The sequence below is a fragment of the Paroedura picta genome, chromosome 9 (genome assembly GCF_049243985.1).
Source record: "Paroedura picta isolate Pp20150507F chromosome 9, Ppicta_v3.0, whole genome shotgun sequence".
Classification (NCBI taxonomy): Eukaryota; Metazoa; Chordata; class Lepidosauria; order Squamata; family Gekkonidae; genus Paroedura; species Paroedura picta.
Genome location: NC_135377.1, coordinates 11,889,362 through 11,913,287, shown reverse-complemented (window position 1 = coordinate 11,913,287; position 23,926 = coordinate 11,889,362). Strand labels below are relative to the sequence as shown.

The 23,926-nt window shown below is 48.0% G+C and overlaps 1 protein-coding gene and 1 non-coding gene across 2 annotated transcripts in view; both read right to left on the bottom strand.

Annotated features, from left to right (window-relative positions):
• Positions 1-23,926, bottom strand: part of MRPL13 (mitochondrial ribosomal protein L13) — a 31,864-nt gene that overhangs the window by 2,402 nt on the left and 5,536 nt on the right. Inside the window, exons 5-6 of the mRNA XM_077351587.1 lie at positions 18,648-18,734; positions 16,040-16,161 (exon numbers count right to left, since the gene is read on the bottom strand). Coding sequence (XP_077207702.1) covers positions 16,040-16,161; positions 18,648-18,734 — 209 coding nt within the window. The remainder of the gene's footprint in view (positions 1-16,039; positions 16,162-18,647; positions 18,735-23,926) is intronic.
• Positions 3,766-3,900, bottom strand: LOC143845296 (small nucleolar RNA SNORA5). The gene has a single exon (XR_013234350.1). It is a non-coding gene; the product is annotated as a small nucleolar RNA SNORA5 (small nucleolar RNA).

Sequence of the window (23,926 nt, the reverse complement as noted above, 5' to 3'; positions counted from 1 at the left end):
TCAGTGTTTTGCCAATGGGGATATAAATTTACAGAACAACTCCAATCCCCCAAAAAGATAAACTCTGAAAACACTTGAGTGCCGACAGGTATTCCAATGAGAGACGAGCATATCCATCTGAAGTTCTATCTCTGAAATGCCTCCCACCAACAAAAACACACCAATTATTCTGCTGTTGGAACCAATCAGCTAAATCAGTATCACCCAAGCAAGTATATGACCTTGGCAACTTCAACAAGGACATGAAAATCTTTTGGAAGAAATCTAGATGAATTGGGGCAAGGAAGAGCTGCTCCACAGTGTGTGTGGCATAAATGGAAGGATTATATCAAAGAATCATAGGAAGGGGCCACACAGGCCATCTAGTCCAACCCCCTGCTCAACGCAGGATCAGCCCAAAGCATCCAAGAAAAGTGTGTATCCAACCTTTGCTTGAAGACTGCCAGTGAGGGGGAGCTCACCACCTCCTTAGGCAGCCTATTCCACTGCTGAACTACTCTGACTGTGAAAACTTTTTTCCTGATATCTAGCCTATATCGTTGTAAAAAAGGTAAAGGTTTCTCCTGTGCAAGCACTGAGTCATGTCTGACCCTTGGGGTGACGCCCTCTAGCATTTTCATGGCAGACTCAATACGGGGGGGTTTGCCAGTGCCTTCCCCAAGTATCGTTGTACTTGAAGTTTAAACCCATTACTGCGTGTCCTCTCTGATGTTTGAACTGATGTTTCGGTTTGCCAGCTACACACAACCCCACTCTGGGCACATCCCCACTGTCACCACAGGGAGCTGTAAGTAACTGTGGTTACTTACAGGAAATCTAAACTGTTTTGAAACCAATGATCGAGGGCCCAAGTTCCAACTCACAGTCTCAGGGACTCATTCTGTTTTCTTGGACAAGCCACACGTATCCACTGAAACTTGCCAGCTGAGTCGTCGCTTGACAAGGTGTTTTGTAAGGGCAAGCACAACTATAAGGCGCTTAATTAACTACAAGGGAAAACTTTACTGCCTACTTAAGCTAGTGGTTCACAAATCTTATTTGGATTGCCAGCCCCTTGGCTCCCAAGCCACATCCCTAGAGTGTGTCCCCCCCTCCCCTCCATGTTAGGTATATTGCAAGTTCAAAAGATGCAATACTTCCTACATTGCTTTTTTGGTTGTTTTGCAGAGACCATATTTCAGACTGGGGGAAAAAAAGTTATTTGTAAAAGCCACTTTGAGTCCTCCTTGGGGAGAAAGACAGAAGGGGAAAGAGAGACAGACAGGGTGTCAGTCTCCATGCGATGGCTAGAGACAGACAAGCAGTGGAGAATCCCATGGCCAGGAGCAAGTAGGAGAAGGCTTTTCCAGCCTCCCAGAGATGTAGACTTTTGGGGAAGAGTTGCCAACCCTGAGTTAAGAAATTCCTGGAGATCTGGGCTGGATCCCATCCAGCCCATCCACTGAAGCTGTCATATTCTTCAGGAAGCTAAACAGGGTTGGTCCTGGTCAGCACTGGGATGCTGGGAGAAATGGGAGACCACCAAGGAAGTTCAGGGTCACTAATACCCAATGGCAAATCACCTTGGAGCATCTCTTGCTAGGAAAACGCAAGCAGGAAGAGTCAGTCTGTTGCCCCTCTAATGCTCCCGATTCCTCACTACCCCCCTGGATCCTTCTACTGCCCTCCTGGGGGGGGGGGTGTACCAACCACTTTGGGAATTCCTAGCCTACACTAATGTAAGACCGCTGCATATATTTCAACAGCTGCTATTTTTTTTTAAAAAACCCTGCCAGAACTAAATAGTGCTTTCCATATTCCACAGTGCAATGCTTACAAACCGGTACTATTTTTTCTTGTGAAAGCATACTTATCTGTAGGCAGAACAGTTTAGGAGGAAGGGAGATCAAGGGTTAATTTGCTCAAGAAGCTCTGCTTTAACTAGTGGAAGAACCCTGTGGTAGCACTCTGTCAAGTCCCAACAGAGCTGTGGCAAAGCTCCCTTTGGCAAAACTGCAGGGAGCACATTCCAGCAAAGGGGGGGGGGGTCGTCTCTTTGCCTAGCAATCTGCTGCAGAACAAATGCAAGGATCTGGCTGTTTATTTAAGAGGCAGAGCTATTGGTCATGGGGAGGAGGGGAGTGGTATGATGAAGTTGGCGAAATTTATTTTGAGCTATAAGAGGACTTTGCAACCTTTCTCGGGCAAGGAACATTATCACACACTCTGCTGCTTCCAGATCGAGTACTATAATACTAAAATATATAAAGACAGTACATTTGGGGCAAAAGAGCAAAGAAGTCCTCCAATAAAAGCTGGAACAAATCTCTGAATCTTCTTACCTTACATTCATTATTTTTACAAATTAAATTCAATTACTCAGCCCCAATCTAGATAAAGCTAACCTTCAATCCTGCTGATGCTAATGGAATTTAGAGTTAATGATACTTAATATAACTTTGGCTTCAAACTTTCAATGCATCATGCAGGAATATGTACATCATAGGTATCAGGGTCCATTTGGGTCTATTAGATAACCATCTGTATCGAATAACCCCCCAATATACAAAGCAGTCAATTTTTGCCCCATATGCCTCAAAGCAGCTATGACAATAATTTAATAGAGGTGTTTTATAGATTTCAATAGTTTTATTTACCAGGTATGATTGTCGTTGTTCTTTGGCATTTCAGTGACAAAGGACATGCTACTTATTACAAAGTGGAAAAAATAGCTATTTCCAAGTATGAATTACTTTTAAAGCACACCATATAATACTGACCAGCCTGGGAGTCAAGAAAAAGAAATGCATGTTTTTCTATCACCCTAACTGTAAAAATTCTGCTTATTCAATTCGCCTGGGAGAAACAGAATCCAAAACACACACACACAAGCCAATATTTGGTTTGGGGGTAAAAAGAAGCACTCACTTTCCTCTGGATTATAAGCAGTCTATATAATTGGGAATGTGTTATGCCACTTTAAAAGTGACCTAGTCATGGAAGATCCTGGAGAACGTATAACTTTTACTTTTATCATGTCTGTGGATTTTTAAAATGGCAAACACAGAAATACCAGAACTGGTCTGTGGGACTTTAGACGTTACATCACTGTCAACTACCCGCATCTGGCATGATTTAGCTCTGAAGCCTACAAAACTGCATTTCCTTCCTTTCCTGCACTGGGGAGGCAAGTGACCCCCTGGCATATTAGTGAGTGGCAGGTATTCATCACCTTTTTGACTAGGACAAGTCTAATTTCTCAGACAAGATTTAAGCTCCCATCAGCTTCGCAAGGGGTCAGTGCCTTGCAGCTAAAATATTAGCAGCCTACACTAATGATTTGACATGAAGACATATGTAAAAAGACAAAGCTAAAATTGAAAGGGGCACTAATGAGCCTTATGGGAGCGAGTGAATCCTCCCCCCTCCCCCCAAGGAATTAATGCTGACTTGATCTCTGCAAAACTAAATACGTTTTATGCATGAGGGTGGTTCTCGCATCCACACTTAAAAACACCCCATGGATTCCTGATAGGAATAACTTCAGCTCCTTTACAACAACACACAAAATGTTCGTGTTGCTGGCACCTCAAGCCAATTCCTGCCTTCTAAAATTTGAAGAAGACAGTCTTTTGGAGCAAGCCTGCGTGGAAATCACCAGCAAAGGCAATTTTATTAGTAATCTCTGCTGAGATCTGCTGACTACTGGATTGTGAGCCTCTCTTGCCTTCTTCGCCATTCCAGCCTGGCCCTGGGTGCTTTATGCACACCTGTAGGAGAACGGAGTCTTGTCTGCAGCAAAACTATCCTCTGAGCACACAAAGAGCTCCGAGGCCCATGAGCTACAGATATTTCCTGTGGCAACTGTTTGGACCAATCCTCACCACGGCATAGGCGAGCAATGAATTTGACACAGTTGCAGAAGTTTTAGCTGGCCCAGGCTTAGGACCACCCTTCAAGGAACACCAGCGTGTATGTTTGTGTTGCTGTGAGTCTCTGATTACCCAAGCAGGTTGGAAAGGGGGCCTAAAATGAGACTGTTCTGTACTAGGGAGCCTCCTGCAACCCCTTTTTCCAAGCTGGTTTGTGCACCCCCTCCCCATTTAAGAGCACTGGATTCTGAAAAACAAAAGCCCAAATGTATTTATCTGAAGCACGAATCCGTTAGCCATGTTTAAGAGATGGGAGTGAGCCGCTGAACTGCCTCTCCCGTCCTGCAGTCTCTTCCCAAGATCTGAAGACGGAGCCAACAGATTCCTTAGCCATAGGAACAGGGGATGGACAACTCATCTTGTTCTAGATCAGTGGTTCTCAACCTTCCTAATGTCGCAACCTTTTAATACAGTTCCTCGTGTGGTGGTGACCCCCAACCGTAAAATTATGCCAGTGTTCTTTCACAAAACTGACAAATGGTGTGAAGATCCATTGTTCATGATTGTATATAAATTGGCTTTTTTCCTGTTTTTTTTTTTAATCTACCTCTCAAGGCTGTTGTGTGGATGGTGCCCCCCCCCCCCCCGCAGCCAAGCTGCTTGCTGCCGCAATCCCTGTGAAAGGGCCGTTTGACCCCCAAAGGGGTCCCGACCCACAGGTTGAGAACCACTGTTCTAGATCTCTTAAATGATCAGGCCCAATGACTGTGCCAGCTTGAGAAATGCTACACAAGGAAAAAATGCTCTGTGTTCCAACCTCTTGAGGTCAAATCTGGTCATTACTACGCTTCGGCGGCTAAAAATTCAACCCCTTTTTTCGAAGTGCTGAGCAGTAAAATCCCATTGTGCCTAACTTACCCTTACTGCCTACCATCTCTCTAAGAATAGGGCGCCCAGGAATGTGGCCTGATTAGTTGCTGATGACAACAGTGCAGTCTCATAATCAAATGTCATCGCCTATCTTTCATACTTCCTTAATAAACATTTTCAGACGTTTTTCTTCAGTGTTCTGCACCACCTGTTTTTATACAGTCGCACAGAGAGGTACTTCAAAAGACTTCATTAATAAAACAGTCCGTGTTTTAAACTTTGGGGGTGGAAAGGGACGCCTAGGTCGTCTCCAACTTATGGAAGATCTGTAAGGTTTTTGAGGCAATTAAATTTCAGAGGTGGTTTGTTATCGCCTGCCTCTGTGTAGCAAATCTGGAATTTCCCGGTGGTCGCCCATCAAATACTATCCAAAACCGACACTCCTTAGCTTCCAAAATCTGATGAGATTGGGCTAGACTTCAGTCGATGTGGATAATGGTCGTTGACAGACCTCTCCTCCATGCACCTGCCTAACCATCTTTTAAAAGCCATCTATACTATACCTCCATGGCCATGAATTTCAGTTTATTTGTTGAGTAAAGAGTATCTCCCACTCTCCTTTCTCAAATGAATCATAGAGTTGGAAGGGACCCTCCTGGGTTATCTAGTCCAACCCCCTGCACTATGCAGGACACTCACAACCCTATCGCTCATCCACTGTCACCTGCCACCCCCTTGAACCATCACAGAATCAGCCTCTCCATCTGATGGCTCTCCAGCTGCTGTTAAAAAATCTCCAAAGATGGAGAACCCACCACCTCCCGAGGAAGCCGGTTCCACTGAGAAACCGCTCTGTCAGGAACTTCTTCCAGATGCCAAGTCACCAGTAGCTGCCTAGTTTCCCTTCAGAAACCCCTGGAGCTCCTCTAAACAGAATTTTATTTTCCAGCTTTGGAACTCCACAAAACAGCTGACTGGAATTCATGGTCTGTGCTGATGCATTAGAGGTGACTTCTGGGAGAGACTCATTAGCCACCCTCTTGTAGAATGCAAAGCAGAAATGGTAGTCTTGCAATATAATTATTGTATTAAGAATTTACTGGAAGAAGCCAAACACCACCAGACGTAGCACCACGGAAAGGCATTCACAAATATCACGTCCTGAATTTCTTAACTGACGTATTTTCACTGAGCAATTTCCCTGCTTCAGTTCTTTTCTGTATCGTTCTAATTACAACTTTGCATAAACTATTTTACAGCGTTTTATGATCTCGCTATGCCTCTTGTGGTTCCGTGGGTACTGCATGTATGCTTTAGCTGACGAGAACAAAGGTTTTACTGCAGCTGGAATTTTAAATGGAGAAAAAAGGTTATGAGGGAAAGCAATATAATACTTAAGAGAAAAATCATGGGATTAACTTTAAACAGCTGAAAGGCTTAAACATGGATTTGCTGACCTTTCAGGAATTTTTTTTTAAGCCTTCACATTAGAATACTGTTCTGTCAGTCTGGCTCTTCGCCACTGGGCAAAACTTTCATCTCCAAGGGAAAGCTAGCACCTCTTTTCAAGTACCTGACTGTTTGTGTAAGCGTTCCTCTAGGGGAGGAATAAATTCAATTCGGATTACTGCAGTTTGCAAGCAAAGCATTTAGTGGTTTTGTACCCCCTGGAGTACACAGAGCCAGCAACTGAAGAATTCACTGCCTCTTTACTTCTCTCTATTGTACACACCACTATTGAATCAGGAAAGCAATCTTGGCAGACACAATATCCAAGTGCAACATTTGTTGAGAAGTTCATTAACTGCAGCATTCATAAGCATGCTTGAGGATTAGGGAAGGGCTTTTTCAGGGACTCAAACCTATTTAGGCTAAGGTTCAACAGACAGGATGCAAAATTTACACTAACCATGAAGAAACGGGAAAAAACAACAACAACCTGAAAAACAGATGAGAACTAAGAAGGTTGAGTGAGAAAGATGTATAATAAAAATATGAACAATTTATTTCAAAAAGATGATATAATTATGCACATTCTTTTTTCAGGGGGGAAGAAACTGTATTTATGTCGTGGTTCGGTCCTTGGTGGCTTGGGAACGGGACCGAACCCCGCCATCAGAGGCGCCCGCGATCACGGAGGTAGGGCATGGTGATCATAGGCAAGCCGGCAGCTGGGCGCCCCACCCGATCGTTGAGGTGGCAATGGCCGCTAAAGAACCTCAATGTCCCCCTCCACCTTTTGACAAGGGCCCGGAGATGGCCCTTTGTTCCAGGAAAATGGGCCATCAGGAACCCCGGAAAACCTCGCATATGTGCATGAGTCATGATTGTATCAGCATGTTCCCTCCGCAAGTACTGGGTGGGGCAATACAGCCTAAGGAGGTGGGTTTTGTATAAAAGGGAGCTTCCACCTGGAGTTCGGTGGAAGCTCTTACTCCATACCAGCGGACTCCACGTTGCTGAAATAAAGCTTGTTCCTGTTGTATCGTTCACCAGGCCTGGCGTGACGTTTTCTTCAAAAGGGGCACCCTGTTTTTTCAGTTAGCAAGCGGGTTCCCGACATCGTAAGAGCTTCCCACCGAACTCCAGGGTCGGCATCGCATCCGAGCGCTTATCGGGACGGATCCAGAGATGGCGTTTTCAAGCAACGGGGCGGTCTCGACCCCCACGAACCCCGGGAACATGAGTTTAATGTCCCCGGGAGATTTCCTCCGAAAATCGGGGGGCCAGGAGCAGCTGTCCGGGACCCCGAGACCCTCGGCAGCGGCGGCCAAGGGAAGGCGCCGGGCCATGGGTTTCCCAAGCACGGCGGGGAGCGCGCCGAGGTCTGGGGGGTTGGCCCCAACCTGGGACACCCAGCTGAGGCAGGCGCTTCGCCCGGTAGGACCTGAGGAATCCCTAGAGGACCTGCGGCGGGCCATGGCGGACTTGGCCAGGCGCTTGCAGGCAGCCGAAGCCCGTGAGCAAGCTCGGGCCGGGCCCGGGGGGACTGGTAATACAACGGCGGAGGGGATCGCGTCGAGTGAGGACGTCTCCAGCGACGAGGACGAGCCCGGTACTGGTGAGCGGGCCCCGGACCCCGACCCGGAGCAGTTTTCAGTCCCGAGTAGGCGAGACGGCCAGCGGAGAGGCGAGATAGCAGAGGATCTCGGGGGAGCGGGTGAGCCGACGGGGCGGCGAGAGCCGGACCAACGCAGGAGCGACGTGCAAGGCAGGGAGCGGCACGGCGTCGTTGGGCAAGTTGGTAGCCGGTGGAGCGGAGCAGGACGAGACGGCGGACGCCGAGAATCCCGGATCCGGAGGGGGTCGGACTACTCTCCAAAACGTTCCCCCCCAGAGCTTAAGGCGCGTTTCGACGGGACGCCGGACGACCTCCCGCAGTTCCTCCTCCACGCGCTGACGCATGCCCGGAGGTATGGAGACCGGTATGAGGACTCCGAGGACTTGGTCTGGGGGGTGGCCTCGTGTCTCCAGGGCAAGGCGGGTCAGTGGTACCTAGGGTTGGCCGAGCGCGGCGACCCGGCAACTCGGGACCTGCAGGACTTCGTGGTCGCGCTCCGCCGACGATTCCAGGACCCCCAGGCTGAGGACAAGGCAAAGAGTCGGATCAAGGGACTTCGACAGGGTACTAGGGGGGTTATGGACTATATAGACATTTTCCGGAGGGAAGCAGGCAAGGTGTTCTCCTGGAACGAGGAGACCCAAATCGAGTACTTCCGGGAGGGCCTTAACCCGAAGCTCAGGGAATGGGCCGTGATCAAGGGGACGGAAGAAGATCTGTCTACACTGGAGGGGTGGTGTTTTGTGGTCGCCAAGTTGGAAGCCAGCCTGGGTTGGGCCGCCGCACCCCCCCGGGAGGCCAAAGGCGGGTCAGCCGAGGCGCCGAGACCGGGCCCCGACAACTCTCGCCCCAAACGACCCCCGAACCCCGAGCGGGAAAGGAGACGCCGGGAAGGTCTGTGCCTGAAATGCGGGGGGTCAGGACATTTCGCAGCAGCGTGCCAACGGCAAGGGGGGGAGGACCGCGGGCTCTCCCAGGGGGGAGGTGCGACACGCCCCCAGCAGGCACGCCGGGCGGAGGACCTCCGCAACGAACCGGGAAGCGCCCAGGCGACGGGAAACGGCCAGGACCTGCTGTAGACGGCGCCGGGCAGCAGGTCCCGCGGTGCGAGGGAAAACCCCTGCAGCATGAGGCGCGACCTCCGAACGTGGTAATTTTAGAGCTCCGGAACCCGGAGAACGGACTAAGTTGGGTGGGGGAGGCTCTTTTGGACTCTGGATGCGACCACAGCATGGTCCACCCCCAGATAGCCCGGGCTTTGGGGCTACCGAAGCGCATTCGGAAGGTTCCCCTGGTTTTCGTCCAGATGGACGGCAGCCCGATTCAGGGGGGACCTTTCGGGGAGGAGGTGGGTCCTATCGCCATCCACATAGGGGACCACCAAGAGCTGCGGTGGCTGATCCAGGTCCCCGTAGCGGGATATCGGGCGGTGTTGGGCCTGGATTGGCTGAAGGAACACAACCCCGTGGTGGACTGGCGGGCGGGGACCCTGAAGTTCGACTTGACGGTGGGTGCACGGCATCGGGTCCCCCACGAGAATTCCAGCCACAAGAGGACGGCGGCGCGTCCCAGGGGAGCGGCGGCGGCGCAGCAGGAGAAACCAGAGCCCGAGGTCCCGCCAGAGTACCGAGACCTCGCAGCCGTTTTCAGCGAGCGGGAAGCGGACGAGCTACCCCCACACCGCCGCACGGACTGCGCTATCAACATCCCAGAGGGGGCGGTACTACCCAAAGGGCGCATCTACAAGATGAGTGAGGGTGAGCTCAAGGACCTCCGGGAGTTTTTGGATAAAAATCTGGCCCGAGGTTTCATCCGGCCCGCTTCCAGTCCCATGGGAGCTCCAGTCTTGTTCGTCCGGAAAAAGGATGGGTCCCGACGGCTGTGCCAGGACTACCGGGGCCTCAACGCCATCGCAGCGGGGAACGCTTACCCCCTCCCGCTGATCCCGGATTTGCTGGCCCGGCTGGGCAAAGGGACTCTGTTCACTAAGCTGGACCTAAGGGAGGCGTACTACCGGGTACGCATCCGGGAGGGGGATGAGTGGAAAACAGCGTTTAACTGTCAATTGGGACAATTCGAATTTAAAGTGATGCCGTTCGGCTTAAGCGGGGCACCTGGGGTTTTCATGAGTCTAATTAATGAGGTGTTGCAGGACCTTCTGTTTCAGGGGGTGGTGGTTTATTTGGATGACGTCCTGATCTACAGCCAAGATCCCCAAGAGCACGTGACCCTGGTGAGGGAGGTGTTAAAGCGCCTGCTGGCAAACCACCTATACGTGAAGCTGGCTAAGTGCGAATTCCACCGTCCCTCCCTGGACTATTTGGGCTACCGCATCTCAGCCCAGGGCATAGCTATGGACCCCGAGAAGGTGCAGGCGGTGCTGGCCTGGGAAAGGCCCCGCACCCGGAAACAGCTACAAAGCTTCCTGGGGTTTGCTAACTTTTTTAGAGGCTTCATCCCCAGATACTCCTCCGTAGTGGCTCCCCTCACGGACTTGCTAGGTACCAAGGGGAGAGGTCCTCGCGCCACGCGGCCCAGCGCAGCGCTCGGCTGGAATGAGAAATCGGAGGCAGCGTTCCTGGCCCTCAAGCAAGCTTTCGCGTCTGAGCCCACGCTACTGCACGTCGACCCAACCCAGCCGATGGTGGTACAAGTCGACGCCAGCGACGCAGCAGCCGGGGCGGTTCTCCTGCAGCGAGACAAGGCGGGACAGCTGAGGCCGGCGGCCTACCTCTCACGAAAATTCGCCGAAACGGAGCGGAACTGGTCTACCTGGGAGAAGGAGGCGTTTGCGATTAAGTTCGCCCTCACCGAATGGCGGCATTGGCTGGAGGAAACAGAGGAGCCGTTCGAGGTCTGGACAGATCACAAGAATCTGGAGGCGCTCCGGCAACCGCGATCCCTGAACGCCAAGCAGATGAGGTGGGCGGAGTTCTTTTCGCGGTACAATTTCAAGCTTGGTCACATCCCCGGCAAAGAGAATTTCCTCGCGGACGCCCTCTCCCATCTGCCGCATTATGGGGAGGGGTACGCTCCCTGCACCAGGTCCGTGTTTGGTGAGGAGCAGCTGGGACGGGGGGTCGTCACTAGGCGTCGGGCCAGGGAGGAATGGGAGCCCGACCCGGCGACCGCCCCGCTCCGAGACCGCCTAGTGGCAGCCTACGGGACAGACGAGGAGCTGGCTGAGCTCCGGGACTCTTTGATTTTGGACTCCGGTCTCTGGCGGAGGGGGGAGGCTGTCTACGTCCCGGAAGGGCTACGACGGGAAGCCCTCAGCCTCTGCCACGATGCTAAGACCGCCGGGCACTTCGGTTTCGTAAAATCCTGGAAGTTGGCCCGGCGGCGGTTTTGGTGGCCCAGTCTGCGGCGGGACACAAAAGCTTACGTCAGTGGTTGTCCTGTCTGCCTGACCTGCAAGCCGGGGGTCGGCAAGCCGAAAGGTCTGCTGCACCCGCTCGAGGTCCCGACCCGGCCGTGGTCAGTGATCTCCATGGACTTTATAACAGACTTGCCTCCCAGCAAGGGGAAAACGGTGATCTGGGTGGTGGTAGATCTATTTTCCAAACAGGCCCATTTCATTCCTTGCGCCAGTGTCCCCAGTGCTTCACAGTTGGCTCGGATGTTCCTGGATCACGTGTTCCGACTGCACGGGCTGCCGGACAAGGTGATTTCCGATCGGGGCTCACAATTCGTGTCCCGGTTTTGGCAAGCTTTCCTGCGCCTGTTAGACATCGAGCAAGGGCTGAGCTCCGCTTACCACCCCCAGACGGACGGGCAGACCGAGCGGGTTAATCAAGTACTGGAGCAGTACTTGCGGTGTTTCGGTTCCTATCATCAAGACACCTGGGTGCCCCTGCTCCCCCTGGCCGAGTTCGCGTACAACAACGCAGACCACAGCAGCACGGAGATGTCGCCTTTTGCCGTCGTCTACGGGACAGACCTGAGACACTTCCCGGAGCTTGGAGAGGTCCCCGCCCGGGAATCGGCCGACCTTCGCGAGTGGGGGAAGCGTGCCGGGAGCTGCTGGAAGTCGCTGCAGGAGCAGCTCCACAAAGTCAAGGCAGCGCAGAAAGAGGACGCCGACCGGAAGAGACGACCAGCTGAGGAGATCCGACCGGGGGATCGAGTTTACCTTTCCACCCGGAACCTACGGTTGAATTTGCCCAGCAAGAAGCTAGGCCCTCGGTTTTTGGGGCCTTTCGAGGTCTTGGCCCCGATCAACGAAGTTTCGGTCAAGCTCAAGCTCCCCAAGAACCTCCGGCACATCCATCCCGTCTTTCACGTGAGCCTTCTAAAAAAAACTCCGGACGGTGACGTTTGGCACCCCGTGTTTTCCCCGCCAGCGCCCGAGGTCCTGCCGGGGGGGGAGCACCACGAGGTGGCGGATATCCTGGACTCTAGACTCCACAGGGGGAAGTTGCAGTACCTCGTGGAATGGAAGGACTTCGCTTTGGGGGACCGGGAATGGGTCTGGGCAGCGGACGTCCTTGCGCCCCGACTCACTGAACGTTTCCACAAGCGGTATCCTGGCCGTCCCGGGGGGTTGGAGAATGGACCTTTGGGGGGGCAGAATGTCGTGGTTCGGTCCTTGGTGGCTTGGGAACGGGACCGAACCCCGCCATCAGAGGCGCCCGCGATCACGGAGGTAGGGCATGGTGATCATAGGCAAGCCGGCAGCTGGGCGCCCCACCCGATCGTTGAGGTGGCAATGGCCGCTAAAGAACCTCAATGTCCCCCTCCACCTTTTGACAAGGGCCCGGAGATGGCCCTTTGTTCCAGGAAAATGGGCCATCAGGAACCCCGGAAAACCTCGCATATGTGCATGAGTCATGATTGTATCAGCATGTTCCCTCCGCAAGTACTGGGTGGGGCAATACAGCCTAAGGAGGTGGGTTTTGTATAAAAGGGAGCTTCCACCTGGAGTTCGGTGGAAGCTCTTACTCCATACCAGCGGACTCCACGTTGCTGAAATAAAGCTTGTTCCTGTTGTATCGTTCACCAGGCCTGGCGTGACGTTTTCTTCAAAAGGGGCACCCTGTTTTTTCAGTTAGCAAGCGGGTTCCCGACAATTTAAGCAGAATGCTGGCTTCTGACTTTGTGAACGGAGAGACGCAGAGTTTTATCCATTTCCTTCCAGGGGAGACTGTAGATGGATGCTGGCGAAATGTACCTGGTATATACCAATTAAGCACAGCTAAGAACCATTCAGGAAAACACAAAGGCATTCTGTTTAAATACAGCTTTTTTCAACGGACTTTATCATCAGGTTACGAAAGGTGGCACTCTGGCCATACCCTACAAGGGTAGGATATGCCGTGAACCAGAACTTATGATCTGGAGGCGATTGACAAGAAGGCATGCCAACCTTCTGCCAAATGATATGCACAAAAATGGGCTGGAGGAGGGTTTGAAAACATTTGTGCATTCACTAGTAATGCTACCTAGTACTCATGCAGCTCATTTCAAATGTTCCTTTGAATACATTTTTACATCAGCAGCACAGGCTGCATTACTCCACCCCCGTGACAAAACAGAAACTTGCAGAAAACTACTGGGTGTTAAAGCCTGCCGTGTGAACATAACCAAATTGTTCCAATTCACAGCCATTTTGCTGCTAATGCTTAACAAGGCTGCTCCCCCTGCTCTGGAATTAAAGAATTTAGTAGAATAACTTTTGCTCTTGGGAGGTTGGGGAAAGTGCACATTCTCTCTCTGAAGAACCAAAGCAAGTGGGCCACAGAAGTATCTTCTGTTGCATGATTTACCCTGGGGTGGGTTACTCGGTTCTTGCCTTTCCTCAAGACAGCTGGAGCTGAAGGGGGCCTGTAATTTCCCACCTGAAATGGTGCCTAATATTTACAATTGAAGACAGACACCTTTACTGTGCTAGCTAAATTATAAGCCCTCCTGCTAAATACAATTTTTGCACGTAATAACCACATGGCATCTCTCTGCTTTAAACTGGACGGCTTCCTGTAACCTCCTTGTAATTGGGGTGATAGCAGATGTCAATTTCAAAGGCTAACATGGCAAAGACCTAAAATTAACCAGGATATTATTAAAATGCCTAGTGCCTTGCTTTTCAGGATGATGAAACAGCTTGGCAAGACTGGTATCAATCTGGTTGGCTAGCTCATACCCAGTTCTGTCTCCAAATCTTTCCCCAACTATTCTTTCTTCACTCAGGGTGCTTGCAGAACATTTTTGTTCTGTAATCACTTCATCTTGCTTATATGAGGGGAAGTTGTGTGCTTCTCCCCCGTTTCTGAGTAGAAAGAAGAACAGCTTTTGATTTCCCCAGCTTCCTTTTAAGGTTTAGGCAAGATTCTTAATGTATGTTAAAGCAAAGCACATTTTCAAGGCGAGTCAAAGAGACTGCAACTAATAGCTATATGCTGGCAATTTCTGGGGATGATTGCAAAATCCTAGTAAAGCAGACCTCACAATTGAATCCTGCTCCTTCCCTGTCAAATTTACTCTTTGGATTAAACTAATCCTTGGGAGATCTGATGAGCAGTATCATGGGTGGCCAAACTGTGGCTCTCCAGATATCCATGGACTATAGTTATCATGAGCCCCTGCTCCGCTTGCTTTCCCACTGATGCCCCTGACTTCCCGCCACCCACTGGGGGGTGCTGCCAGCAGCAGTTGTGCAGTGCCAGGCTGAGGGGGAGCCCCAGCCATGGGGGCCACTGGAGAGCACCAAAGTGGAGCTGGGGGCAGAGTGGCAGGGCAGCCCCCAAGGCAGCAGTCGGGGATGAGGACGAGAAGGAGCCACGGCCTGGTACCGGTCCCCGGACCGGGGGTTGGGGACCACTGTTCTAAGTAATTACAGTACGCTATTATCTTCTGTATCATGAAAAGGCATAGATGCATTTAATAAACTATATTGGTAAATAGCCAAGGAACGTTTCAAATCTAGAAGTGGAGAGAGAGAGAGAACATGCCACTTGCTTCATAGATGCTCCTCAGATATGGGCGGAACTGTGCTGGAGGTATATTGCCAATATGGATTGCTGATCCCCTTTCTTATGATTGCTTTTATAAACATTGCCTCTCAGTAAAAAACTCGCCTCCAGCAACTAACATAGAACAATGAGAGTGACAGAGGGAGAGGGAGCAGAAAACATCCATATCTCACCCAAGCCTGTGCTTTGTATGGGTGGCATCAACTTACCTGCCCTTAAGAAGCGCCTCTGATGAGAATACTTGATGCAAGTAATGGTTTCAAGATGTCAGCCTGATTAGGTAGGGGAAATTTAATCAGATCTGGGCCTCTTCCTCTTTCTGCTTTATATTCAAGTCTCCAGTGGAATGCCTTACCAGAGAGGGGATTCAGGGCTGCAAACCTGATAGCCTGCTTTTTTTCCTATCAAAAAAATTCCACCCCAAATCATACGACTGTGTTTCATAGAATCATAGAGTTGGAAGGGGGCATACAGGCCATCTGGTCCAACCCCCTGCTCAACGCAGAATCAGCCCTAAGCATCCTAAAGCATCCAAGAAAAGTGTGTATCCAACCTTTGCTTGAAGACTGCCAGTGAGGGGGAGCTCACCACCTCCTTAGGCAGCCTATTCCATGTTCCAGAGATGCAATCATGTTTACTGATGACTCATGAAGAGATGGTTTGATTTTGTTTGCACACCTGTTGTTTCTTATTTTTTGGGACTTGTATACCGCTGCTCTCAAAGAGATTCGTGGCGGTTCACAATAAAACAGTATGAACAATACACCCCCTAAAAATCCCCTTAACACATTAAAAAGATGGCAGTACATTAGAGTTCAACTCCCCACCCCCTATCCAACTTGCAGTCAAGGAGCTTTCATTAGGAGCAAGGGTCCTTGGGTGGTTTGGCATTCGAAGTGGCCGTTTGCGCGAATGGCCACTTCGGACACCAAACCGTCCAACCCTAGTCCTGATCTCACCAACACTAGAGGAGCGATCCCCTGATGGTAACTCTGGGACCTCAATCTGGCCTCAACCACACGCCTGGCGGAAGAGCTCCATCTTGCAGGCCTCGAACCAGCTTTGAGACCATAGTTCTTCATTGACTCCGGTAATAGAAAACAATTTTTAAAAGGAGGGTAACAAAAACCAGTTGTTTAAAACAATCCAGAACCTGAAGGAATGTAGATCTACATTCAGAACCAACGTCTACCTCAAAGGCATACTTAAAGTGCGTCTTATCTACTTCAAGGATAATGACTTCTTTAAAAGCAGAAGCAATCATAAACACTCTTCTCAAAGACACTTACGGAGTCCAGACTCTTGGGAAAGCATCGATTTCTTCTTGTGTGTATTCATCTAACCTCTTGGGCACTCTGCGGGGCTGCGAAAGCTGTTCTACCAAATTCTTACGCATTTCTTCAGGAATATTCTGTGGAGGATGACAACATAGTATGCCGAAGCTCATACTGAACTCTTTATTCATATCATTTACTCTCTGGATAGGACACCTCCTCCCCAAACATTTAGGTTATGCGTAATTCTTAGAACATTATTAGTCTTGTTTTCACTTAGGCCACATGCACGTGTTGTGACAGGGAGAGAGGTATGCCCAGGACGGGGCATGAACACAACTTCTTGTTGTGGCTGCACACTCTGCTTGTGCAGCGGCATGAAGTGCAACTGAAAATGAAAAAAGGGTACAACTGAAAAATATACTGATATATGAATGCAAGTGTCTTGGCAAACGACTATCGGCTTCCCTTCACAAACAGGAGTTTTAAACTAGCATTAGACCCTAATTTAGAACCCTGGTTTGTAGCGGGACAAAACTCCAGTTTGCTAGCAGCAGCACTGGGTGTCCTGGCCACTGGAACTGTTTCAAAGCTTGCCAACCTATTTTAGAAACTCTTTTAAGCGCATATTCCAGACAAAGAATCCAACAGAGCTAAACATCATAGCTGGGAAAGACTGCACTATCAACAGTAAGTTTCAAAGCAATTAGGAAAAGGCCCACAAAATCCCACTGAAGAAAAACCTTACACAATGCTACATATAGTAATTTCTATCCTTTATGTATTAAATTTATATATTGCCTCTTGTAGCAAGAGGGCGTGGGGCGATCTGCAATAATAAAAACATAGTTAAAAAGCAGTTTCCCTTTCCCCACCCTCTTAAAACCTTCTGCTTGCCAATCAGACTGGGGTTGGGCTGAAATAGAGGGGGGGGGGAGCCAAGGAAAAAGAGGGTGGCCTGTATCGCTTCAGACAAACATGGCCTCAAGCCTAGCAGGAGAGGGCTGTTTTGCAGGACCTGAAAACCTTTAGTACTCTGTCAGGGCCTGGATTTCAACTGGCCAAAGAGGTCTAGCTGAGACCAGGCAAATGTCAACAACAATAATAATGATAAAAATAAATAATAACAATTTTATTCTTATATATATCTTGCCCTTCTCTTGTCAGCTCAGGGCAGCTGGAATCCAAGCTAAACAATCAACTCAAAAACAAAGTACACACATACATTAAAACCACAATCAATAATAAATTCAAATTAAGCTTTAATAAAATTATTTTAAAAACCACCATCCAGTTTAGATATCACCAGGAGAGGGGGTGAGTGCTACCTAAATCTGTATTCAGCAACCTCACTGCTCAATTTAGGCACAACTGAGACTTGTACGAATACTGGTAAGCTACAGACCATTAATTTCAAATTTCAAAATTGAGAAAAGAGTTCAGCAAGGCTGTATACTGTCGCCTTGCCTATTTAACTTGTATGCGTAGCACATCATGAGAAAGGCGGGATTAGAGGAGTCACAAATTGGGATCAAGATTGCAGGGAGAAATATCAACAACCTCAGATATGCAGATGATACCACTCTAATGGCAGAAAGTGAAGAGGAACTAAAGAGCCTGTTGATGCGGGTGAAGGAGGAGAGTGCAAAAGTTGGCTTGAAACTCAACATCAAGGAAACAAAGATCATGGCATCCGGCCCTCTCAATTCCTGGCAAATAGATGGGGAAGAAATGGAGATAGTGACAGATTTTATTTTCCTGGGCTCCAAGATCACTGCAGATGGGGACTGCAGCAAAGAAATTAAAAGACGCTTGCTCCTGGTGAGGAAAGCTATGGCAAAATCTAGACAGCATCCTAAAAAGCAGAGATATCACCCTGCCAACAAAAGTGCGTTTAGTCAAGGCTATGGTATTCCCAGTTGCAATGTATGGCTGCAAATGTTGGACCATAAGGAAGGCCGAGCGTCAAAGAATTGAGGCTTTTGAACTCTGGTGCTGGAGAAGACTCTTGCGAGTCCCTTGGACTGCAAGGTGAACAAACCGGTCAGTCCTAGAGGAGATCAGCCCTGACTGCTCCTTAGAAGGCCAGATCCTGAAGATGAAACTCAAATACTTTGGCCACCTCATGAGAAGGAAGGACTCCCTGGAGAAGAGCCTAATGCTGGGAGCGATTGAGGGCAAAAGAAGAAGGGGACGACAGAGAATGAGGTGGCTGGATGGAGTCACTGAAGCAGTAGGTGCAAACTTAATTGGACTCCGGGGAATGGTAGAGGACAGGAAGGCCTGGAGGATCATTGTCCATGGGGTCGCGATGGGTCGGACATGACTTCACACCTAACAACAACAGACTATTAAAGCTAAAGATCCAGAACACTCCCCAAGCAAATTTCAAGATTCAACCTTGTGATCCCTTAAAAAAATAAAAGTATAAAGGTGAATGCTCTGTAAATAGATGCATTTACTTTTGTCAGTAACATTTATTTGAAATATGCAGTGAAACATTTGTTCTTCATTAGCCACAGGTCTGTGCAGTTCTGTAGCATCTTTTACTGTATGAAGTGCTTGTTTACAATAAACGGATAGACCATCACTGAGCCAGATGATAATCTAGTTTTTGACTTACATCATCTGCAAAGAGATGCAGTCTTTGCATCATGGTTCTTCTGAGAAGGTTTTTGGGCAACATTCCATAGGTAGCCAGTTTTACAATCTGTAAAAGAAATATTTATGTTACATATACAATTAGCCTTTCCTAAGGTTTCAGAAATGCAGAACCAACTTACACAGAACTAAATATTAGAATTAACAATGAGACAAATTGGGGGCGGGTGATGGTTAAAGCCACGGTAATTGAAGAGAGCATCTACAGAGGCAGCAGACCTATGAATAAACAGCTAGTAGGCAGCAGCAGCAGGGGGGCTTGGCCTTTATGCCCTGCTTGTTTGGCCATCCAGGGCAACCGGATGGGTGCTGTGTGAAACAATTGGCTGGTCTATGCAGACCAGGGATCTGATCCAGCAGACTCTACCTATGTTCAAACAGAGATTGGATGGGAAAGTGTCTGTTAGCTCTGGCAAGTACTGCTCCCTACCTTATATTGCAGTACAGTAAAGAGTAGTAAAGGAAATTTTTTTACAAGACTCAAAAATTTGATTCTTTTGAAAAGTGTCATAATTTTTTATGGCTCTTGTGCAGAATACACTGAGAACACATTTTGTCTATTCTGTTTTAATTACAGTGAGAATTCTTGGGAGCCCACGACAAGAACTGCTGTTACCTCACATCTGGAATTCCCCTTTTACCAGTACTGTTTTAAAAGCTTTCACGCTGAGATAAGTTTAAAGCAGAAAATTTTATATTTTTCAGGTACTTTCAGTGTGTGAAATCCTGGCTATAAGCCAGAAAAGATGCCATGAATGTTCTTTTTTTCAACAGACACCTTACAATACAGTAATAAAATGTGGGGAAGACAAAAAACAGAAGCCAAAAACCAGACTTTGACTTACAAGGCTAAAAATGGTAATTTACTCATCTTCAAATATAAGCAATTATATAGAGGTATAACCATTATATGTAGAGTTTTTTCATCCAATCACAGACACACCTTTGCTAACTGTAAATCAATCTCTTTTTTACCTGTCTCTCACCACACAAAGAGAATGACAATGCTTCTTGGAGAAAGGGAGGGATAAAAGGAAGAAGAAGAGTTGGTTTTTATATGCTGCTTTTCTCTACCAAGAGTCTCAAAGTGGCTTACATTCCCCTTCTCTTTCCTCTTCCCACAACAGACACCCTTGTGAGGGAGGGGAGGCTGAGAGAGCCCTGATCTTACTGCTCAGTCAGAACAGCTTTATCAGTGCTGTGGCGAGCCCAAGGTCACCCAGCTGGGTGGATGTGGAGGAGCTCATCAGATTAGATGTCGGCGCTCCTAACCACTACACCAAGCTGGCTCTTCCCCAAATGCAGAATGCTTCATATTAGTGGAAGGGTCTGATGCTATTGTGTTTACCCTGCTGAGGTCCTTCTCCCCAAATCTCCAGTAAAAAAATTGAAAAAGGCTGTGCTAAAGGAATGTGAAAACACCAACAGAGTGGAATGGCTGAATCCAACTTAAATAAATCTACACGATATTGCTGTAAGCAAAAATGTAAAATATTTCAGAATGATACCTTTCTCCTTTCTTAGATACACAATACTAACTGGCGTCATGATCGTAATAATAAATAAAAGTTTGTTGGTTTTAAAGATACAACTGGACCTAAACTTTGTTTTGGCACCATAAAAGAAATTGAGACAGACAAAGCTGCCCTTTGGTGTGAGTTCAACAGGTTTGCTAGCAACAAAGATTCTGGCCATGTGAGAAACTGCCAAAGTATCAACTCTATGCCCCATTTGAAGAAGAGTTGGTTCTTATATGCCGCTTTTCTCTACCCAAAGGAGTCTCAAAGCGGCTTGTAGTCGCCTTCCCTTTCCTCTCCCCACAACAGACACCCTGTGAGGTGGGTGAGGCTGAGAGAGCCCTGATATCACTGCTCGGTCAGAACAGCTTTATCAGTGCCGTGGCGAGCCCAAGGTCACCCAGCTGGCTGCATGTGGGGAAATGCAGGATCGAACCTGCCTTGCCAGATTTGAAGTCCGCACTCCTAACCACTACACCAAATTGGTTCTCCCATCATGTTGCAGCACGTTCTCCCAGTCCATCAATGCAGCAATGACTGAACCCTAAATAAGTGGGTTCTAGCTCTAAGAACATGTTTTCCCAACCGATGGTTTGCAGAATCGCCTTGACCGAGCCTCTCTCTTACCAGCTGACATATCTATCAATAATTCTGCTTGTTCAAAATTGCAATAGTGCTTCACAATCCAGAACTGAGTACAGAATTCCCTGTGTAATGCTATGAGATTTTATTTTACATTAATAAAAGAGTGAGTCCTCTCAAGTTTTTGCTTCCGTTTACTTGTTTTTCAGTTTGCATATAGGAGTATTCATTCATTTATCATAAGGCATGTATGTAATGTAGCCATGAGGTCCTAAGATTGTCTGACAGATGGGCAAGAGACATTCAGAGGTGGCTTGCCATTGCCTGCTTGCACATCACGACCATGGCATTCCTTGGAGGCTGCCCTTCCAAATGCTAGCCAGGGTCATAGAATCATAGAGTTGGAAGGGGCCATCTAGTCCAACCCCCTGCTCAATGCAGAATCAGCTCTAAGCATCCTAAAGCAACCCTGCTTTGTTTCTGACACCTGATGGGATCAGGCTTACCTGAGCTATCCAGGTTGGTTCAGGATAGGGATGAGCAAATGATGCACAATAGAGGCAAGAAAGTGTTGTGGAAGGGCAGGATACCAATTATTGCTGGCAGAAGATTAAATGGGGTTCTCCCCTGGAAGATATGCTTCCACGCTGGTCCATCTATTAGCATGGCTGGTTGTCACACCCCTCCCCTAGCTGCCCCGGCTGTTAGTGGGGGCTGTTAAGATGGTTTGTTATTGTTTCCACCATATGGTTTTGTATTTTTGTAATTTTATGGGGTTTTAAGGGGGGGCTTAAATTGGGGATTGTTCTATTGTACTGAATTTTGAATGAAACCTGCCACAAGCCAATGTGTTTGAGAGTGGTGGGTAATAAATCAAACAACAAGAACTACGATGATGATGATGATGATGTCTAACTTACTGTAGTTGTGGCTATTCTGGTAGACAAATAGGAAATCCATGGAGAGTGTTTTGAATCCATGGTTTGCAAATTGCCCATTCCCTCCCTAAAATGCTATAACAATCACAAGAGCCAAAAAGGCACTCCATTAAACATTAAACAGTTTCTGAGAAATGTGGACAAGCTCTGTAGGAAGGAACTAATAAAACTGTCAGATAAACTTCTCTCTAAAGGAACTTTTAAAAAAGATATAACAGCAAATCTAAAATAGTGATCTATAAATACACCCACATGTTATATGCTATAGCTGGAAAGTCAGAAAACTGGAAGCTCTAATTTGTTAAACATTCCATCAGAAATCTGGATGATCCATCGCCATTTGAAAAAATCCTGTTAGAACAAGATAAATGCAAGGGAAAAGGTCTGGTTCAAAAATTGAATTGAAGCCCTGCTTTGATTCCAGGAGACATAATGCTAGAGAAATTATAAAAATGTCATTTTCAGAGATTATTTTGCAGTCTCATATAAAAAGACAAAAACATAACCCCCCAATAAACCCCTAGTTAACCAGGAGTGTCAAAGCGGCTTACAATCTCCTTCCTTTTCCTCTCCCCACAACAGACACCCTGTGAGGGAGGTGAGGCTGAGAGAGCCCAGATATTGCTGCTCGGTCAGAACAGCTTTATCTGTGCTGTGACAAGCCCAAGGTCACCCAACTGGCTGCATGTGGGGGAGGAGTGGGGAATCAAACCTGGCTTGCCAGATTAGAAGTCCATGCTCTTAACCACTTCTCCAAACTGGCTCTATGCCAAGCTGGTTTTATACAGCACCAGTAACAATATGAATGGCTGATGGATTAAAACATTGCTCTTAAAAAAAATAACAAGTAAACACAACTGCAGCAAATAGGGAGGCAGGTTTACCATGAGTCTGGTAAGACTGAAGTAAGATTTAAAAAATTTTTGTTACCATAAACCATTGTGCTGAAAGGGGAAGGGGTATAGAAGACTAGCATGAGAGAAAGCACACAGTATAGTGGAGGTGGCAACGCAGTGGAGGAAGAAATAGCCCCTTAATAGCAGCACGTAGGAACATACGTTTCTCCATCAAAATCAAAAATGTACCCACAAAATACAAAAAAGATCAATCAACCCAAAGATTTCTTATCTGTTTAAACACATCTGCCACATTTAGGTAACTATTGCTTTGATTCCCTTTGTCATCACTAGACAAGCAACAAGCACTCCCTATTGATTCTCAAAGCCGTGCTAATCAAAAGGATAAATTCCCACCGATTAGCCGTGTCTGTTAACTCCGGCAGGTACTGCTGAAGAGTAATAAAAGAGCTGATGATGAGAGGGGCTGAGAGACAGCAGGAAGAATAAGGAAGGGGGTGTGGATTTAGGCAGAAAGCTTGCCCTAGGCAGCAAGGCAGGAGAAAAGATTATTTGTATTTTCATCCAGGATTATTTTTTTTTAAACTCCTCTTCGCTGTATAACGATTATAATGAAGGATCTGTGTAAAGCTTCTACATATACACATAAAAAGCTGGAAGGGAAAGAGTGGGTGGAATTGAAAGAAGATTAGCCTAGCATTCCCCTTGTAAAAACTAAATTTACTCGCATGCTAAGTTTGACAGACCTTCGTTCCAAGCACCCCATTGCTGGATTTCTTCCACAAAACTATTCTGTTTCTAAAGCACAGTTGCAGAGAAGAGTGGTATAGCTGTGTTTTTCAAATGGAGACTGCAACGATCCCATCAGAGAATTAAAAAACCCTTCATCCTAGGCTGCCTTTCTGCACAATTTCTCTCCCAACACAGCAGTAGATGACATTTACAGGAAGTGAGCGGTGCCAATGTGCTCGCCGGACGAATGAGGCATCAACCAGCATCCACCCCTAGACCTGCATGCATAAAAGTCTTCAACACTTAAAAAATTCAGATAACACAGCCCATTGCAACAGCTGTAATCTCTATTTCTCCTCCTCCAAATCCAGCTTTGAAAATGCAGGCTCTGTTTTGCATTCTGAGCTAAACGCCATTCTTAAAGGGCTGCCACAACTACAGAGCACTGACCCCTTCCTTCTGAGACTTTCTCCTCAGCCTCCATGGCTTCCACCCCCTTCCCCTTGCCCCACTGATCTTGCCCTGGTTGTCAGCCGCTTGGTCTCTGCCTCCTTCCTAAAACCTGCTTGGCTTACAAAAAAATTTGGGGGGGGGGGGCTTGCCAGGCACATAGGG